Here is a 19,885-nt window from a genome sequence, read left to right as displayed (position 1 = left end):
AGTGTGCGTTACATAGCACGTGTTCAAAGCGTACCCGTACGTTGTAGCGCGCATCACATCGCACTGAGTGTAACTTACGTACAGCATCATGCATGGTGTACAGCAGCTCAGCGTTGTGCGATTAAATCGATTATTCGATTTATCGATTGCTTGTGACGCATCGATAAGGCATCGATGGCCGGGGAACTCCCTATCGATTAATCGGGCATGCGCATTCAGTCGTCACGTGTAGGTCGTTTGCTCAGTGCAGTGTCTGTTAGTCTTGACTTCAAATGAGTGTAAGGGAAGTACCAGACAGAAATTACTTGAAAGAAGCGGGTCTCCTGCCTCCTAGGCAGTGCTCTTCCGAAGTTTGGCGGTACTTTGGCTTCCGTGGTGAAAACGGGAAGATTGAGGATCCGAAACACGTAATAGATCTTGCAGCATGTCTGGCGGTACTCTTCGCCATTGCAGTTTTGGCTTCGCTCTGTCTATAGGTTGTATGCACCATCAACAAATGCGGCGCCGTTCTGAAGTACTGTGGTAACACCACCAACCTGGCCGCTCACATGAAATCTCGTCACCCGCTAGTGTTTATGAAAACAAGTCTCTCAAGAGACTCAAATCCCGCGAAGCAGAAGGAGAAACGTGCGCAAGAGGATCAGGCCGTCTCGATGTCATCTACTGTAGGAGAGAAAGCTGCATTCGTCAGTCCATTCCAACTCGCAGCAAAGCTACCAACATCCAGTAAGAGAGCCTCTGTGATCACTGACGCCGTTGCCTACTTCATTGCTAAAGACATGCAGCCGGTTAGTGCCGTAGAGTGCCTCGGATTTCCTTGCAGAAAACTTGCAGTAGTTATGTAACTATTGCCTGATAGAGTCTTCACTGTGTTACTATGATCTCGAATGGAGCTGTGCTGTTGTGTAAAATTGTGAAGGTGTGTGTAAATGAGCATTAATGAAATACGAGGTCAGACTTACCGATTAATCGATAAATCGTGATACTGACTTCAAGTAATCGGCAATAATCGGCAATACCAATTATTTTCATTATCGCACAACGCTGGTGTACAGTGCTGTACACGTACACCTAAGTTCGTTGGCGTCGGAGGTCTTTCTGCTATTATCAACTTTTGAAGCGAGTTGCGTGTAAGTTTAGCTAGCATAGGGATTGTGCATGTAAACATCTAATACAAAGTATACTCTGGTAGCAGCCAAGCTAACTGTTATTTTGTGTGCGTACGTGTGTGCGTGTATGTGATGTTTTAGATGTCTCAAATGTTTACAAATAATAAATAAATAGCAATTAGAATGTGTGTTCTGTTGATAAATTGGAGAGGATTGAAATACTGTGGAACAAACATAGTAAACTACTATTCAACTAGATAACTAGATGTTACACAGGAATGCTGATGTATTAATTAAACCACATTATACAAACTGATTGTTTCCGCGTTTTTCCATGTGCTTTCACATTTCTTTTGTTATCCAATCAATCTTTGTTCCTTTGCCAACTTGCACACGATGAGGGGTAGGAACAGGTCTTCTGATCACTGTAGATGTGTCGCCAGTCAGTCCATGAGTATAATCAATTACCTACAGTTACATGAACGTAAGTTATGAAGAAGTCTTCTTTATGTAGTGAGGTATTGTTGCTTACAGCAGCAGGACTAGCTCTTGCATAAGTATGATCAGACACCTGTAATGCAATGAACAGGTGCTATCTTTCAAATTGGTTTGTTGAAACAAACAAACTGTAGATGTACAATGCCTACCACGGAACATTCAGATGCTTCAGGTTCATCATCAGTCAACATGTGGAAATGGTCTGTGTCCTGTCAACAGGTCTTTTATTGCAATGTCATGAAATGTCATTAATTAGAACTAACTATGAAACTTACCCTATGGACAATATCTTTTATCCTTTTTTGTTTCTTGCAGGTCTGGAGCTCTAAGTTGACAAACATACAAGTTGGCTATATGTGAAACACCTCGTAAGGCGAGCTCTGATACTATAACACATCTGTCTTTCGTTTTCTGCCTTTCTTTGCTGACACTCTGTAAAATCCTTTGACTTGCTGTAGATGGTGTATGCTGATCAAGTCTGCTTGTTAATTCTGCTTGTGAGGTGAGACAGTACATTTGGCAAATACATAATGTTAAAATTGCCTTGTTCAATTCTTTGGCATATCGTGTGACAAAGTGTTGTCACCAAATTGAGTTGTGTTGCACTTGCTGCAAAGCATAACACCTAGTTAGTCTCTTTATAGTGTTGTTTATCTATCTGTCTGCCAAGTAATATTATGATAATTCCTTATTTCACTACTAGGACATCTAAACTACATAGTCCAAAGATCATCTGCTTGTCTATGTCAGTTGGTGTACAATGAACTATTGCATCTAACTTTTTATTTAAAAAATATGGGTAAGTCGCTTCAATACTGGATCAATTGTCAGAGCCAATTACAACTGGTCAGACAGATATTGAATGTTTTTTTAATTAGTTGAATTAATGGTCAGGATGTTTGTGTAGCTTTGTTGAAAATTTGATAGCTGTTTGAAAAGTGAATTCTGACTTTTTGGTCTTACTTGGAATAGAATAGATAATCTATTCTTGACTGTTATTATTAGTAAAGTTCAGCTAGAATTTGTCTGATGTGAAATTCGGCTGATCACATTGAAATGGTTTACCTTAAATAATAATTATTGTAGCACCCTAGCTTCGTCTGTGCCAATCACTGTCCAGTATTCGCTTACAATAAGTGACATATCCCACTTCCGCTACATATTGACCGGTCAATAAATCGGGCCGTATAACTGCCTGGGCTGCTGGTTTATCAAGATGTGAATTGTTTGTGCAAGGATATCAACGCCTCTGCTGAGTGCTACAAGCCGGTTATAGACCTTCTGGCAAGTGTATAAACGAATACACCCCGCTGCGCCCAGCTCGTTAGCACTCGGGCTTCGCCCTCGTGCCAACATGGGCAGAGTGGGGTATATTTCGTTTATACACTCGCCACCGGTCTATAACCTATACTTACAAGTAGCCCTGATATTATTCAGATCATTAGTAATTTATACTACTGTCAGATCAATAAATTATTAATTGTTTGACTGTTGACTACATGTCACTATAACAAGGTTATATGGACATAAAAATAATTGTTTCTGCTGTTTCATTCTAGTAATTGTAGTCACCTTTGGAAGATATTTGCGGGTCTTCTGCTGGTACAGAAAGAACTGTTGGGTTTTGACTATTGACCTGAACTTGAGGATGGCTGTTTGGATGATTGGCTTCACAATCATTCTCTGCAGTGTCTTCATCAGGATCTGTAGAAAGTGTTCTCGTTTCACAAGCTCATTGAATGATGATCTCTCACATCTGTTGCCTATGCCACTCCATCTATCTTTTACAAAAAACAGCTTTAACTTAACTATCTATAACAGACCAGACAATACACCATAATGTTGCATATTAAAGCCGACGACTTTGAAGAGAAGCCAGTCATGTCTCAAATAGAAGCTATTGTTTTAAATATTGTCTCTGGCACGGTAGCCAGTTTGAATACAAGCCAAGGTTGATAAGTCATCCCTACAGAATTGCACCAGTCATTCCATGCTAGAAGCTACAACTAGTAGAGTAGAATGGTTGTTGCATAATACTTATCTAAACTTGAAGCCTGTCCTGAATAGAAGCCTGCTGGCAAACCTGGCTTTTGTAGAAATAAGCTTCAGCTTTAATATGTGACATTACAGGAATTAAAAGCTACAACCCACCATCAAGAATTCTTTCGGTTGTCACACCCATTGCTAGTTTTTGTGAAACCATCTCTTTGACACTGCCTGGAATTGGTAAATATTGCATCTCTTTTTGGCTTGGGTAATGATTGGTTTGGGCACTTACATACCAAACAATTACCATTCCATATGGAAGGAATTTTGCATTTATTCTTGACAGGCACAGTTGGCATGCGTTTTGCTTCCCTGGTTCGCTTTCTTTTTTCCTCACATTCTGGTCCTTTCTCCCGTTTGGCTTTATGACTGCAGCAACAGACATAGTAGACAGTGTATGATTCTGTAATAGTGAAGTGTACTATAATGATCACAGGATGTTCAACTATAACCACAGAAGAGTGTCTAAAAACCTGTTTGCGTCCCTGCAACATGTTTATTAGTTGTCCGTGTAGATTTTGTTGATCTTTCTGTGCGGTAATATGTGCAAGTTTTCCTTTTTTCTGCTTCTTTCCAGGAATAGAAGTCTTCACTACTTTTAAATTCCAGTTCACGTATGCCTGTGCTCATGAACACAGAATACCAACTTGAAATGAAGTTTTGAATCTTAGGTAAAATCTATTACTAGTACTCACCCAGGTCTAACTTGTGGTCACTTACAAGATGATCAGTAAGATTTTTCATACGTATAAATTTACGTGTACATGACTCCTCTAACAATTGTGCCAAATGACCTTTGTAGTCACAGTGGCGTGCTCCTTTTTTCTGTGCCTGTTCAGTGTTTGCTTTGATTTGAATAGTTGGGTGCATTCAGGGCATTTCATGTGACGACGGTAAGCTTGCAGCTGTTGCAGTGCCTTGCTCATTCTATATAGGGTAAGATAATAGGACTTGGTTTAGTTACTATTTGTCAACACACTAGCTCCCACTGACTGCACTGACACTAGCACCAGCATTTTAATGTTCTATTCTTTACCAAGCTTGAGGTTCAAATCAAAAGCTTGAGGTTGCCATTACAGTTAAGCATAAGCACAATCATCTTTCGATTTGCAAGGAAGTGTATGTAGTAATGAGACAATTGACATTGTTTAATTAATTAAATTTGCATATAGACAGCAGAGGAAGTTGCAAGCCACCTACTAAAAGGTATATATTGTTCATAATTGTTTGTACCCCATGCAAACAGAAACTCTAGCCATTGGTAAATGTATGTACTCTTCCTACAAAACGAATCAAAGTCATGCCAGTCTAATGTAGTCTAGTCTCTCAAGAAAATACACGAATAAAGCTATTAAAAAACTAACAATACAATACAACCATGTCTGCATTAATTCAGAATTGTCTGTCTTCCCAGTATTCAGAATTTTTACGCCGTATCATTTTCATATTAATATGAAAAGTTTCTCAAGAGGTTAGTTGAAGCATTGGCAATCAGTAGTCCCTTCTGAACCAACTTCAACTGTGTACACAGATCCAAACCATTTCAATTGTTCATATTGGTCTTGTAGAAAAGAGTATCTATTTCAATTTACCTGTTACATACATACACAATTTTTGGTTTACTAAAACCAATTAGGGCTCTGTGTCATTCAAGGTTACACTGAAACTGAATAATAATACGAACTCCAAGTTGCATTCTACGAAAACTCAAGCTTTGATCCACTATTTGATTAGAAGTATACTCTTAAACCCAACCAGACATATATACATACATACACTTTTCTGTTTTATTAAAGTCGTGACAACTTTATATCCATTTGTGTATTTAGCAAAAGAGTCGCTCCGTCTCCAACAAACAACTGCAAGCAATTTTTAAAACTAATTAAGTTTCAAACTATTTTTACAATAAACTACTAAATACAACTTTTTACATGCAGTCATGTACAAACGTACATATACACACCTGCATACAGACAGATATACAGGCAGATGAGCATGCATACATACGTACATACAAACTGACACCGACAAATAGACAGTGTAATTACAGTCGTATGACAGGTCGATATCTACCTATGTGTAAACTCATCAAGGAGACTCTAGCCACATTTTAGGCGTCAAGCTGTAAGATTTTATATAAACACATTTATTGTGGTGTACAGTAGTAATATCTACACTGTCACAGCAATAAAAGACTGACTCTCAGACTCTGTACTGCACCTGTATACCTCTAGAGACTAGTTCCTGCTAGAGACGTCTATGAATAGACCAAATTACCTTCCTGTGGTCTTTTTCATGTTCTTTTAGTAATGCGTCAGAAATAAACGAGCGTTTACATAGTGGACGTTCACAGAAGAACATTGCTAGTCCGTCTTCCATCACTGAGTCACAAAGTCAGAGATAGATTTCAAAAGAAAACACTCATAGTGTGCGATAATCACTGTTATCTTATTGTTTGCGTACCGGTAAGTCTCCTACGCACGCAAAGACAAGCGGCCAGTGACTCCTACGCGAAGTAGTTTGGCGGCAAGGGTTGAATTGCGCGCGCATTGTGCTGATACGCCCACTAGCTACATCTGATCACTCGCGCTACAATATCGATAACGCACACTAAGAGTCCATGGGTGACATTTAACGGGCATCATTTAACTCTACAATACAGTACTGTACACTCACTGTATAGTGTACTACGGTTTTCAGGCGACATCGAAATACTACGTATGAAAGTCTTCCATTGCTATTAAGACAACGTTAATTAAATTAGACAAGAGCCTAGCCCTCTACAAGACAGGTAGGCAGGCAGACAGACAGACAGACAGATACTTCATTCTCATCGATATCTAGACTCTACTTGTACATATGCTATGAATATGTGAAGGCAAAGCAGTCCAGAGATAGACGGGCAGACAAACAAACAGACAACTGAATAATATATCAACAACAGACAGACAAACAGATAGCAGACAATGATATGTGACCAAATAAAGATCTACTACAGTATTGCTATTCAATGACACACTTAAGTTACATATTTGAGACAACAAAGACAAGGTATCACCACCTGCTCTCTTTTACAGACTAAAAGCTTAATTAATTAACTTAAGGCTTCAAGAGTGGTCAACTGCCTGGTCAAGAAACAACACGAGATGTAACCCACAACAGCACCCATGATCCAATCAAAAAAGTCTTTTACTAACACTAACAAAAATAAAAATCACGAAAAGTAAGATGCACATGTTGGGTCTTCCTGAGGGTTACATCCCTCACCTAGCTCTACCCAGACAGCTCACTTGCCTTTGATAGACATGGTTCCATTTCTAGAAATGACCAAACTAGGTGACTGCTGACAAACTGACAGACAGACAGAGACAGACAGACAAGCAGGCAGATTGGTGGACAAACATATAATACAGACACATCAACATACAGAGATAGAGATAAAAGATGCAAGCACAGACATTTTGTACCAGCTCCCAGTTATGAAATACCCACAAGCAAACAAATAAACAAAAAGATTGCTAAACAAACAGATTACTAAACAAACACATTATGCATTACCAACACCTGTAGATAAAGCCTCTGAAATGCTTATGCTGTATAGAGCCAAAATTCTTTACCATTGGTCTGACTGACCAGCTATATACATGTACATACAGTATGTGCTACACCATGGTATTTTAAAGCCACAAACAAACTACAGATTGGTTATTGCCCAATTAGAAAAAATAAATCACTGATACAGCATAGATGAGATGACTTTGCATGAATCAAAGTTCACTGTGATCATCTTGACCAGTCACGTTCACAGAATCATCCTCACTCTCCTCTTCTTCATCCTCATACTCACCATGTGGTGGATCAGTAGCTCGTGCAAATTGCTTCAACAAGTCAGAAGGCATAGTATTTATATCATCTTCGGTGAGATAGCCTCGACCATGTCTATCCAATAAAGCAAATACATCTTGAGGAGATACGGCTATTTCTGCTCCAGTAAGAACAAGGTCATTAAACTTCTCTTGAGTGACCACCTTTTCATCATTGAGAACTATTCTCAGATTTGCTCTGAGCAGCTCAGGATTCATATACCCCAAGTCAATCACCTACCCAACACAAACTGACAATTACTATTCACACAATGCAGACATCTAAGCTCATCTTTCATGCAGAAGTCACTAATAACATTATTCTGTTATTTTGATAGACAGAATGACATGGTTTACATTGTGACATAACAAATTTGACATTGCCACTATCCAGACACAGCAATTTCATTAGCCCAAAGCGCACATACCCTAGGGTTACAGTAGTGTGTCAGGAAACGGATGGACAGACTGATGGCTGGCCGGCCAATTGGAATGTAGCAACACATAGCATGCCAGATGTCAATCCCATGTGCTAGTCAATTTGTCCTGCCCCTTCTCACACTCTTGAGGTTAATTAGCAGGTGCCTGTCCATCAACTAAGTGGAAGGTTTAGCACTTGTGGTTCTTCATTAATTAATATTATTTCAACTACAATCTAGCCCTAGCTCCTTTCTTGTATGTCTAATGAAGGTACTACACTTGACTCAGATCTGTGTAGCCAAATGTTGTTTCATCACAGCCAGTATCATTGAAGTTTGGCAATGGTGTAAAGGCCATATGATCCCACCTGATGTAGGTAAACATCAGGCACAAACACAATCACCAGGTTGTGGCGCAGTCTAAAGCCATGGTACATTAGCTACTTCTGGGTACATTTCCATGTCTATTTTATTATGATCAAGAAGAGAGAACCCTGAATCTTGGAACTGGCTGCCTCCTGCCATATTTAATTAGCTGTCTGTCTTCATGGGCAACCAACATCCAATCTTTCCTTCCACAAGCTACTAAGCAATGCATTATGTTATCAGCATCATAGCGGATTACTGAATGAGTTCCTCCATATCCCATCGAGAAGTTTGATTCTTGCAGGAATTCACAAAAAGGCTCACATTGCAAACATGACAACACCTACAAAGTGATTTTCATAACCAGAAAACACACATAAGTCCAATAGACAAAGACAGACAGACAGACAAACAGACAGACAGACAGTCAGTCAGACAGACAGACAGACAGACAGACAGACAGACAGACAGACAGACAGACAAACTGACACGCTAACAGATATACAAAATGATCTATGCCTGAATTTCCGTTCTCATATCTTCAGGCGTCAAAGTTATAGCATAAAAATTGCTTTCCTTACTTTGTACTTTTTAATAAAATCCCTCAATAGCATTTTCTTTGCGAGCTTCTGTCGATCCTCACTCCTTTTCTCATATAGAACCAAATTGTCTCCATAATTCTCACTCAGATACTTGTCTGTCCACAGTTTGTACGCTCCAGATTCCTTTACGGCTCCACGAAAAACACATGGCAATTTTTTGCTGACGTGCTTGTCCCAGTTGCAGAAGTCGCGAGGATGCAGCACCGTGTCGTATTCTAGTACAAGACCTTCCGAGAGTCTCTGGTGACCAAACGGTTTTAGATGCCCTACCAATCCGTTTTCGTCTGGAGGTTAGATTTCTGGAGAAAACTGAGTATGACTCATCTCCCAAGCAGCTGAAATCATAGGAACTACCAACAAATTTAGAGCCCTAAGAACCTCCATTTTGAGCGCAACAATCTGGACATCGAGGCTATTTACTAATCAGACAACGTCGAAATATATTACAACAAACAATCATATTCTAGAAAATCTTTCTTGCCATTAAGACAACATTAGTTAGATTTAATGTTTTGCTTTCCGGACCTAAGTTAGCGCGCGGTTGCCATGGCGATCTACTAACCACACGATCGGGGGGGGGAAAGTAACAATGCGAGCAAGTAAGTCATCACAGCACAAGGTAGACATTACGGTAACGTTGGAAAGTGCGATTACAGCTGGTAAGCATTCAAACGAAGCAGTAGAATCACACGCATAGGGCCTCAAGTGTTTCCGTCTTCTTTTTCCTAGCAGAAGAGCAGACGAATCAAGGAGAAAGTCAGCGAAAACGTATTCTATCGCAAAGCGCAGAGACCAGCAAGCCCCAACGTTTCTTTCACTATGAGTATCGCCTTTTGCCAGGAGACGTTGAGCTGGTCAAAGCTGACGTCATAACATATGGGAAGAATGCAAAGGTTTACACAGACACAGACTCGAAGGTACTCAAGACTTGGAGAGAAGGAGAGCTCGTCTATTTTGCTTGGTCTCAGAGGTTTGTGTCGTTCTGTAAAACGTGCATGATTGAAAATGAGTGGATATAATTATTGACAGGCAGCCACACAGACAGACAGACAGACAGACAGACAGACAGACAGACAGACAGACAGTGAGTTTGTCAAACAGCACAAGAAATTACAACAGAAACTATCTATTCAACTACATAAGGCAAATGCAAATTTCTGCCTGGCAACTGCGATTTCACAATCAGATAGAGCTGCAGCTAAATTTAGATCAATAAGCACAAAGGGATCGAGCTGGATCATGGCTGGAAACCATTCCTACTGAAGAGATTCTTGCAGTTAAACCCGACGAATTTTGTTTGGCATGCATGGAGATTTGCCTACATAAATTAAAGATTCATCACGAGAAAGAACCTCAACTTCATTACTTTGGAAATGAGAATAGACCAGACATAGTTGCGTATGACTCTGGGGGTAGCTCTGACCTTGATGTAGCCATGGCTCATCTTTTCAGCGAAACACGTTAGAGCAGGCAGCTTTAGAGGAAGGTTTTGCTGCAGCAAGAAGGGAGGAAAAGAAGATGATCAAATACGAAAACAACTTGCCGGCAATACATGAAGCCTCAATTTCACCCCTCTGGTATTTGAACATAATGGAACTTGGGGATCAGAAGCTACCAACTATTTAAACAAACTAGCCAGAAGATTAAGAGACAATGAAGGCTATATAAATGAAGCTGACTTTAGAGGTTTTTGGAGGAAAATTTTCAATAATCTTACAACGATGTAACGCTAAAGTCATCCTCCACAAGCTGACTCATGTCTTACATGAAGAAGTCGATGAGAACATATATGATAAAGACTAAACTATCAAAGTAGCTTGCATTAAATTAAAGTTAAACTCAGTAGCTTGTTTGCATTTAGTGTTAGAATGTAATGTAGAGTCTGTGTTTCAATAAATGAAAATTGACAGACAGACATTACTCACAAAACAGAGCCTAGGGACCTATATGATGGCAACCATTGTCGTCCAGATATTGTGTATTTCAACCCTCAATCTGGCACTGATGTTGAATTGGATATTTTGCTTGCCCATCCTTGGAATGGTGACATCCTATCACTCGCTTCCAAGGAAGATGGTGCAGCTGCAGCTAGAAGAGAGCAGCAGAAAGTGACAAAATATGGTCAGCAGTTTGACATTTTTGGGAATTCTTCAACATGTATACCTGTTGTGTTTAAACATTTGGTTGTTGGGGTGGAAGATCTCAGAGTCTATTACGTAGTCTATCAACCCTTTCAGTCAACGAAGATGGACAGAACAACAGCACTACTTCATTGTATACTGGCGGTGCTGTATTTCCGTTGCATTGCAACGGTGTAATGCAAGAGTAATTACTAGAAAACTTTCAAGACTTGCTCAGTGTAACTTATGTAATTTTGAGTCGTACTCGTTTCAGTTGTTTAGGCGTTAGCAGTTAGTTTTAGCGTAGGGCCTGCGGGCTTGCTTGTTTGTTTTACAGTTTAGTGTGAGTGCACTAGTTTCAATGTATGAAATATATGTATTGGACAGACAGACAGACAGACAGACAGACAGACAGAAAATATATGTTTTCACAGACAGACAGACACACAAACAGACAATTGAATAAGCAATAATTGACCAGGTGAATAAAGAAACGGATCAACATATCAGCATCAGACAAACAGACAGCAGACAAAGTCTAGGTGTGATATGTAGTTTAATTGTAGTGTTGTTGCTTTATTTACAGTCGAAAAATTGATGTGACCAAAGATCTTCTACTATTGCTATTCAACCACACACTCGAGTTACATATTTGGGACAACAAAGACAAGGTATCACCACGTGCTCGCTTTGACAGACCAAAAGGCTTCAAGAGTGGTCAACTGCCTGGTCGAGAAACAACACCAGACGTCACCCACAGCACCACCCATGATTTCAATCAACAAAGTCCTTTACCAATGCTAACCAAAACGAAAACCACAAAGAGCAAGCTGCACATGTTGGGTCCTCCTGAGGGCTACATCCCCTCGCCTCCATCACCTAGCTCTTTCCAGACAACTCACTTGCCTTTTGATAGACATGGTTCCATTTCCAGAGGTGACCGGTCATTCACTCCTGATAGTATAGGCAGTGACACTGGTCAGAAAGATCAAAGAAAGAGTCGTAGGCAGATGCGATCAAAACGCGGAGAGCAATCAAATGTTACAAAACAGGAAATTGCAATCTTAACGCTTCCAATGGCTCAGCTGTTTTCCGGCCAGTCGGAGATTAGTGTTCAACTGAATGGTCCTTCGGCTGAGTTGCGTGATGCAAAGATTAAAGTGTCAATCAGTGGCCCTCTAATGAGTGAGAAACAGAACTTGGAGTTGAACCCAATATCAGTTATTGTGAGGGGTGCAACAAGGATGCCCAAAGAACCAATTGTGTATGATGAATTAAGACAGAGGTAAACTTTGAATATTTTCTTGTAATTTAATAGAAGAGTGATGAGCCTCAACAATGAGTTTGACTCATTGCTTGTAATCACTTAATTTCTGTGCATTCAATTGTCAGTTTTGTGTATCGATGCACTTCATTTGTTGTCTGTCTGTCTGTGTGTCTGTCTGTCTGTCTGTCTGTCTGTATCTATCAATAAATACATATTCCAAGATCAAAGCTACACAAGTACATCATTCACTTAATTAACCTCCAAACTTTCTGTCTGTTGATGTGCATGCATGTCATGGCATTTCAAAACCACACTATACAACTTCATCCCTACACAGAACCTATGGCACAAAGACAAAAATTGGGTAATGGGTATTTCATCTTTCTAACTGTTCTCTGTGTAGGTGCATCCCAGCTTACTGTAGTTACAAGTTCTTCAAACAACGTGAACACAAAACGTGCAGTCATCCACAGAACATCAATATTCTATGGGAAGACACAAGCGTCATTCTCTTGGGAACACTAGATAAAGCCCTCATAGTTGAGTGGCTGCGTGGACCACCATTTGTTGTTGAAGTACATGACAGAGATAGGAAGTATGAAGATCTGAAGAGGCGGCCAGAAGTGTTTGGCAAGTTGACCTATGATGATAAGATCGGCAGCTTAGATCTAATTGCAGGTATAGCATAAAGTAAAGAAAGGATCAGATGACAGCAATTTACATCCACAACTCTTAATTGAACCTGTGTATATGCAGTTAATGCATCTCAAGACTTGTAATCTGCAGAGACAGCCAAATATTGGTGGTACTTGTTGGTCCTGTAAAACTGCAGGATTATAATAATGATTGATCAGTCATTATCTTTATCAAAACAACTGAATTAGGTTGCCACCATCAACACCTTTCCATCAATATTTGTTCAAAACAATCTTTCATTGCTGAAACTAAATGGATTAGTGAATGTCTAATGGTACACTGTACAGTGTAGCAATGTTTATACATTTGCATGTTAGCTCATGTGAATGGATGCCGGAACAGTGTAGAGGCAGAGGCTAATTGTACAAAAAGAGCTTCTGACTAACCACTGAAGAGTCAGTTTGATGACAAAACACACACACACACACACACACACACACACACACACACACACACACACACACACACACACACACACACACACACACACAACTATTCCAGAAAATGAATCGCTGTTTATGCTGCAGGCCGACAAGCTCCTCATAATCCATACAAAGGTCCACTGAAACCATGGGATCCATTTGGCATAGCAAAGTTTGACTTGTCTGAGTTACTTCATGGGGCAAGCCTACTTTGCCTCTCTTCTCCAATCATCCAATGCTCAAGACCAAATCTTAATGATGAAGTTCTTGTGGACTTTCATTCAGGGGACCCAAGTATGAATTAAATCAATTTGTGTCTGTTTGCCTGTCTGTCTGTGACTAGTTGTGTGTTTGTATGTCTCTCTTTCTGGTTCATAATACATACCATGTACGTGTAGATGCCAGTCCCATGCCAGCAGGCCATTATCTTGAGAGTGGCAGTGAACTCAAGCTGAAGATCAAACTTGACCATCCACTCATATCAACTCTTGCAACCCCAACAATAACCAAATCAGTCACAAGCACAACCCCACACGTAAGAAATATGGCTAAATTTGTTAATGGATACACAAGTGCATGTGTTTGTTTATTTAGTGCCCATATGGCCGCATGATCTACATTTTCCCATGCCAAGAAAAATCTCTTCTAAATGATCTGATCTCCAAGGTGACATCAATTAATGCTGCTGCATTTGGTTTTGGTGACCTTCCAAAAGAAGTGGCAGAACTAGCACTGTCAACATACAAACTGTCCAGGTATTGTACTGTTTAGTTCCACTGCCATTATTATTAATATGTCATTTATTTCCATTGTAAGTTTTAAATGATGAACAAAGTACAATCTAACCAGTTTATACTGTAACAGTTCGAGAGACCTAAACAGGTACCCAATGGAGACACATCTAGGGTAATTTGATGGGAAGTGGCCTAATGAGTGTGCACACACGCACGCACACATGCACGCGCGCGCGCGCACACACACACACACACACACACACACACACACACACACACACACACACACACACCACCACCACCACCACCACCACTACTATCAGGCCACATATGCAGGACCAGCACACAAACCATACAATGTGTGTGTGCTGCTTGTGCATGTGTTTGTTTGCTTGTGTGTGTGTGTGTGTGTGTGTGTGTGTGTGTGTGTGTGTGTGTGTGTGTGTGTGTGTGTGTGTGTGTGTACAGAGGAGGAGCTGGGTGCACCTGCTGCATGGGGTGTGCTCCTGGTGTGTCATTGTCCACACAAAACTTTCAGTTCTTCCCATATAGGTTTCATTACATGTAATGAATGCGTAATCTATGTGCAGAACTCAGCTGTTACACTTGGCCCTTGTGCCAAGAAAGTATACGTTGCAATTTTCCTTTCACAAAAGCCACCACCAGCCATGTGGTATGGGTGCTACTGCTATAAGTTCTGGACACAGCAGTAGCTGCTTGCACACGTCAGCCATCCAGCAAAAAAAAGGTAAAAACTGATTGACTTGAGACAGTGGTGGCCAGTGAGACTAGAGTTTGAGGAAACCATGGTCACAATAGTTTCTGTTTCTGATTGCCAGAATATTTTGACTACCTTTCTGGGAAACCTCTGTTTGAGTGGGTGTAGAGTCTGGCTCACCTAGTTATTTTTAGGCCATCTTCCAGTAAAAGAGATGTAACAGGAGGCGAGGCATAAATATGTCCAATCAACCTTCCTTGAACTGTCAAACAATTATTGGACACTGCTTTCTGGAATTAACGTAACCTTGGCCTGTTTGCCTATACACCTGCTGATATTGTAGCTAGTTAGCATGTAAACCAATACATTTGGAGAAAAGCAAATAATGATTACAGTACTCTACTGTACAACAATGGAAATTGGACCTGTTATATCAAGAATTATCTATTATCTCTTTAGTTTACAAAATTATAATACTTGAAGAGTGCTTGAGATTTTCCCACACTTACTTGTTATATGATCACCCATAAATCCATTGATCAAACCTGGATCAAGTTTATTGACCTCAAAATAGCACACAGTAATGTCCTAAAATACCTTTCAATCATGTGAAAATACATTTCAAAATACCAAACCACATGTGAAACATACATGTAGCTATAGCTGACTAAATGGCAGAATCTTAGCAACTACAGTACATGTACAAATGCATCAGAAGAGGAAGGAATAGCAGACAACAAGATGAAAGCCAGAAGTGTTGATTCTTTCAGTCAACACCTTGATTGAAGGTGACTCCTACTATTAGAATTTCCTGTCCCTGCCAGTAGGTAGGGATATTGCAATGCTATAGCTGAGCAAGTCTGACCATACAGTTATCTAGAGACACTCATTTGTCAGTATATGGTGATTAGAATTACATTCCTGTGTGCAACTGTATGACTACAAATTGTTTAGGGCAAGTCAAGGGCAGAGTTGCCAGATTACTACAAAATGGCATTGCAGTAAACATTGAATTCATTACAGCTGAGTGAGCAAGGGCCCTTGATTTAACCAAAGTGTTCGCGGCTGTTCAATTCACGTTTTTGCTTAGAACGATGATTTACAGCAGGCCATCACTGTAGTCACAACTAACAATTTATCATGAGTCAGCAAAAATACTACCTCGCTTGCCGGACCATATACAGATTTGCAAAAGTCACTGGCACAAAAATTTCAATTCCTACACTGAGTGAGGGGGCTTCATCCCCACCCCATCCCCCGCTTCCCATGCCGGTGTTACAGTCTTGCATGTACATGTAGCTTCAATGCCAGTCAGAGCAATAGCTTCAGTGGGTCAGACAAATATTCCAGTGACAAAAACAGTCACTCACTGTATATTGATCTAGAACTGAAGTGTGTATACTAGTTATATATTCTTTCACTACTGAGACAAATCTAATTAAAGCACTCATCTCATAGTCAGTGTATATTAATTGCTGTGTGCACTGCCTTATTGTAATAGTGAACAAAAGCTTGACAAACAGCTGGATATTATCACTGGGTTTCAAGTTGACGATGGAAAAAACCACATCTTCATATTGGAAGGGCTTGCCACACGTGGTATACAAGCAATATGGACAAGAATTCATCACCCAGACTGCAATGCAACTGGCACAGCTCTCTATTCCTCTGAAATGGCTTTCTCTGAACGTTTATATGCAAATCTTGATGTTGATTTGTGTCAAGTTCGACTACATGAGCCAATTTCTCATATTGTCAGTCAACCGCTACTATATGTCAGAGGCATGATCCCAAAGCTCTGTTATGATGCTCTAACGATTCTAGACAAGGTGAGACACAAGACATACATTTTTATGGCAAGATTGAAATGGCCACCATCTGGCAGATTACACAATCTACAACGTTGGCTGAGGTGTCAAGGAATGAGCTGTACCCAACATCAGAAATGATCATTGCACTAAATCGGGAATTCGGCATTCTGCCTGTCAAAACAGCAGACACTCTACAAACCAAAGGTATGTAATAAAATTGAACACTGAGTAATGAGATTTTTGTATCAGGATTGTTCTATGCATGGCACGAAATCTCAATTTGACACAATTATGACCCCAGTAAGTACCTAAGCAATCAGCAGTACGTAATGAATGTAACGGCCGCGATGGACCAATGCAAGATCTAGAATGAAAGGCAAGGTTTCCAAAGATCACGAGGCTTGAGTGCAGCTTAGATACATTCTATAGCAGAGTTGTAGAGTTTAAACTAGAGACACTTACTCGAGACAGAAGCAGAAGGCGACTGGTGCACAGTACATACCCAATCTAATGCTTCATTACGTGTGTATATACTATGCACACGTTTCATTCTAAACGTAAAGCCTGGTTCACAATATGACGCTAACACTGACATTGATGCTGAGGCTACTGCTGAAATAGAAATAAATCCTATTCCAGCGTCAGCGTCAGTGTCAACATCAAAGTATCCTGCCTCTGTCACGGCGGTGTCTTTGAAGTTTGAAGCTCAGCTGAGCGTCAGCATCGTATTATGAATCAGGCTTAAGTCATGTTGTGTAGTTCTTATTCTACTGCAACAGCTCAGTATTAGCACGTACATACTAAAATTTGTATTGTGTTGCATGTGACAGTGCATAAGCCTATAAATTATCTGAAATCATTCGTCTTTCTGATCGGGCTCTTCCTAGATGTTCAGAATCCATATTAGGTGTCCATCGTTACTTACTCTGTTTATTAACTTAAGCCGCCAATCTGGCTTCGCAGCTTTGTCATGCAGTAAGATGAAGGTCTATTCAACAACAATGAATCACACCTTACTCCTACAGTAGAATGGGGATTAACTGTTTACGCAACAAATACGCTAACCCCTTCAATTGGAATACAAAGAATGTCACTTGTTCAATTTGATTCTAATTCAATAGAAACTACATCTGATCAAGACAAAGAAGACAATCCGACTTGCGCAAAGAAGCCGAAAGATGTAAAAACATCTCGCACCTGGACTCCCATCGATAACCAAAATGAGTCTTATCTTCAAATTCTCACTGAGCGCAGCCAGAACTCACCGCCAGACTATGTCAAGATAAACAGCGTGAGGTTCTTAGTATATGTATTAGTGAATTATGCAAAATAAGTCTGTTTCATAGTTGAAAGTAGATGCTGGACAGACAAAGCGAAGGAAGAAACACATACGAAGTTACAGTGAAAATGCAACTGTAGCTCACAACTACAGCACTCAGACATTGAATTCAACTGTTCAAGCAATGAACAGACTTAGACAGTCCTTGGTTGGTACACACACCTTGTGATTTTATTCATAAGTCAACTTAACTCTGAACAACTGTTATGACAGGACAAGAAGGATCTCTATACTTATTGCAAAGATTTCCATTCCATGACACTTGCTCACGACAATTTAGATAAAACATTAGATTCTAATCAGAGGAAATCATGGCAAACTGCACAAGGATTCATATACCCAGGTGTAAAGACTTCACTTGAATCAAATGCATATCCAGTAGGACTCGACAGAGCTCGAATTGATGAGCTAACAGAGGTATGTAATTTGTTTGTGTTCACTAACTTGTTACCATGCTGTAAGTTGTGTTCATGCCCTAAAGTCTTCTATTTGGACCCCTCCATCGTGTTTCATTACAGTTTGTTGCTCTTCCTCTTCTAGCCATGGGAAGAAAACATCCTGCATGCAAACAAGTTGAAACCTACAGTTGACAGGTAAATGAATTACTTTGTGTCTGTTTATTTAATGTAAGAGTCCCTCCTGACATGTATAGCCATAGCACCAAAACCAGTGGGAATAGATGATTAGTTCTGTCTATTTTCCCAGTGTTTTTGCAAATGAGTTACTGTTTAGATTAACTTAAGTAAGTTTAGGTTGGTTCTGTGAATTTCCTTGTTTAGAATGAGATTCAGTTGGCCACAGAGAAGGCAAGACATGGAACTGTGGAGAAAGCCACCAGGTCTCTTTGATCTGTTACCACTAGGTACCTTAGATGAATACACAGACCCTAAGCCAGAGAGAGGAACAGAAAACAAGTTACCAAATTTCAAAACACACAGACTGTCATCTCACACTGAGCAGATAACACAAGGTCCACATTCAAGTAATCAATTGGAAAAACTCAAAGGCATTCTAAAAGACCTCCCTAACAGACAATGGATGAAAGAATCAGTAATGCCTGACATCCCACCATTTACTGTGATCAGAGGTAACACCTACAGTAATGAAAAAGAAAGATGGCGAGGATTCTATCCAGGACCACTAGAAGGGCTCAGTTGGTCACTTCCAGGAAACTCTGTACCAATCCATGATAGACAAGATGATAAATTCAAAGAAAGGACAGGCAATTATTGGAGGTAAGAAACAAGTCAGGAACAGGGTTAACATCAAGTTATAAATAGAGTGTGCACATATACCCCCATAGAAAGTCACATCCAATCAATGAGTTGCCCTTGTTGACACCTGTTTATCCTAGCAAGTACACATTTCCCTTTTGACCACATCCTCACTATAAACATTGACACTGCATGACTTCAACTAACAAGTATTAAATTCTCGTCTGTTGTGTGTCTCCTAGACAATACTATTCCACTCATTCTCCTCTCCACAAGAGACGGATCGTCCAGCTGACAGAGGAAGAAATCCACACTCATCTATTCCATACCGTCAAAGAAGCAGTTCCGCTTGCTGACAACTAGAAACGTAGCCTATGTGCAAACTAATAGCCCACAGGCAACACTGTTGGTTTGTTGATGATGGGGACGCATAGCATCTATATCATATGTCAACCTATGAAACAATATAGAACTGTACGGGAATGACACAATACCTAGAGATAAATACAAGTGTAAATTTAGAAACCAAACACGTGTCTCATACTAATTAAACGTGGGCAGCATACCCATAAGACCGCAGGAAGCTGTTAGGTAATATTTGGAGTGTCTCAAGCGACAGATTGCGGAGACCAAATGGCCTACCATCAATGCTACAGTTGAC

At 40.1% G+C, this 19,885-nt stretch overlaps 3 protein-coding genes and 1 long non-coding RNA gene across 7 annotated transcripts; 3 read left to right on the top strand and 1 right to left on the bottom strand.

The window, feature by feature from the left end:
* Nucleotides 1-126: 126 nt before the first annotated feature.
* On the top strand, nucleotides 127-1,050 carry LOC134197246 (uncharacterized). The gene is made up of 2 exons (XM_062666531.1): nucleotides 127-407; nucleotides 477-1,050. The coding sequence occupies exons 1-2, from the start codon at nucleotides 273-275 to the stop codon at nucleotides 843-845; spliced, it is 504 nt and encodes a 167-aa protein (XP_062522515.1). The 5' UTR covers nucleotides 127-272; the 3' UTR covers nucleotides 846-1,050.
* Nucleotides 1,050-3,268, top strand: LOC134197247 (uncharacterized). Of its 3 annotated transcripts, XR_009972615.1 has the most exons (5): nucleotides 1,050-1,130; nucleotides 1,923-1,975; nucleotides 2,066-2,109; nucleotides 2,311-2,453; nucleotides 2,515-2,797. It is a non-coding gene; the product is annotated as an uncharacterized LOC134197247 (long non-coding RNA). The 3 variants fall into 3 exon arrangements; XR_009972614.1 differs by lacking the exons at nucleotides 2,311-2,453; nucleotides 2,515-2,797 and adding an exon at nucleotides 3,167-3,268; XR_009972613.1 differs by having other exon boundaries at nucleotides 2,311-2,797.
* A 3,969-nt stretch (nucleotides 3,269-7,237) lies between these two features.
* On the bottom strand, nucleotides 7,238-9,310 carry LOC134197652 (uncharacterized). Its single transcript, XM_062666998.1, has 4 exons — nucleotides 9,282-9,310; nucleotides 9,174-9,238; nucleotides 8,883-9,118; nucleotides 7,238-7,753 (listed from the first exon to the last, which is right to left on the bottom strand). The coding sequence occupies exons 1-4, from the start codon at nucleotides 9,308-9,310 to the stop codon at nucleotides 7,421-7,423; spliced, it is 663 nt and encodes a 220-aa protein (XP_062522982.1). The 3' UTR covers nucleotides 7,238-7,420.
* A 121-nt stretch (nucleotides 9,311-9,431) lies between these two features.
* On the top strand, nucleotides 9,432-19,748 carry LOC134197472 (uncharacterized). 2 transcript variants are annotated; one of them, XM_062666801.1, is made up of 15 exons: nucleotides 9,432-9,562; nucleotides 9,633-9,873; nucleotides 11,610-12,308; nucleotides 12,694-12,968; nucleotides 13,514-13,702; nucleotides 13,807-13,943; nucleotides 14,003-14,163; nucleotides 16,362-16,689; nucleotides 16,746-16,875; nucleotides 17,793-17,962; nucleotides 18,018-18,158; nucleotides 18,224-18,427; nucleotides 18,551-18,603; nucleotides 18,790-19,245; nucleotides 19,467-19,748. In XM_062666801.1, exons 1-15 carry the CDS (start codon nucleotides 9,493-9,495, stop codon nucleotides 19,585-19,587), a joined length of 3,375 nt encoding a protein of 1,124 aa, XP_062522785.1. In that variant the 5' UTR covers nucleotides 9,432-9,492; the 3' UTR covers nucleotides 19,588-19,748. The 2 variants fall into 2 exon arrangements, with proteins under 2 accessions (XP_062522785.1, XP_062522787.1); XM_062666803.1 differs by having other exon boundaries at nucleotides 9,439-9,562; nucleotides 9,636-9,873.
* Nucleotides 19,749-19,885: the final 137 nt, after the last annotated feature.

The sequence above is a fragment of the Corticium candelabrum genome, chromosome 22 (assembly GCF_963422355.1).
Source record: "Corticium candelabrum chromosome 22, ooCorCand1.1, whole genome shotgun sequence".
NCBI classification, from domain to species: Eukaryota; Metazoa; Porifera; class Homoscleromorpha; order Homosclerophorida; family Plakinidae; genus Corticium; species Corticium candelabrum.
This window is presented reverse-complemented; position numbering and strand designations above follow the sequence as displayed.

Excerpts from the sequence above, each read along its gene's own strand:
- LOC134197246 (XM_062666531.1), top strand. The coding sequence starts at position 273 with ATGAGTGTAAGGGAAGTACCAGACAGAAATTACTTGAAAGAAGCGGGT. Across the intron at positions 408-476 it reads AGATTGAGGATCCGAAACAC|GTTGTATGCACCATCAACAA; the intron begins GTAATAGATCTT and ends CTCTGTCTATAG.
- LOC134197652 (XM_062666998.1), bottom strand. The coding sequence starts at position 9,310 with ATGTCCAGATTGTTGCGCTCAAAATGGAG. Across the intron at positions 9,119-9,173 it reads CTCCAGACGAAAACGGATTG|AATACGACACGGTGCTGCAT; the intron begins GTAGGGCATCTA and ends GTCTTGTACTAG. Across the intron at positions 7,754-8,882 it reads ATTTTATTAAAAAGTACAAA|GTGATTGACTTGGGGTATAT; the intron begins GTAAGGAAAGCA and ends TGTGTTGGGTAG.
- LOC134197472 (XM_062666801.1), top strand. The coding sequence starts at position 9,493 with ATGCGAGCAAGTAAGTCATCACAGCACAAGGTAGACATTACGGTAACG. Across the intron at positions 9,874-11,609 it reads TATTTTGCTTGGTCTCAGAG|TCGAAAAATTGATGTGACCA; the intron begins GTTTGTGTCGTT and ends CTTTATTTACAG. Across the intron at positions 18,428-18,550 it reads GAATTGATGAGCTAACAGAG|CCATGGGAAGAAAACATCCT; the intron begins GTATGTAATTTG and ends TTCCTCTTCTAG.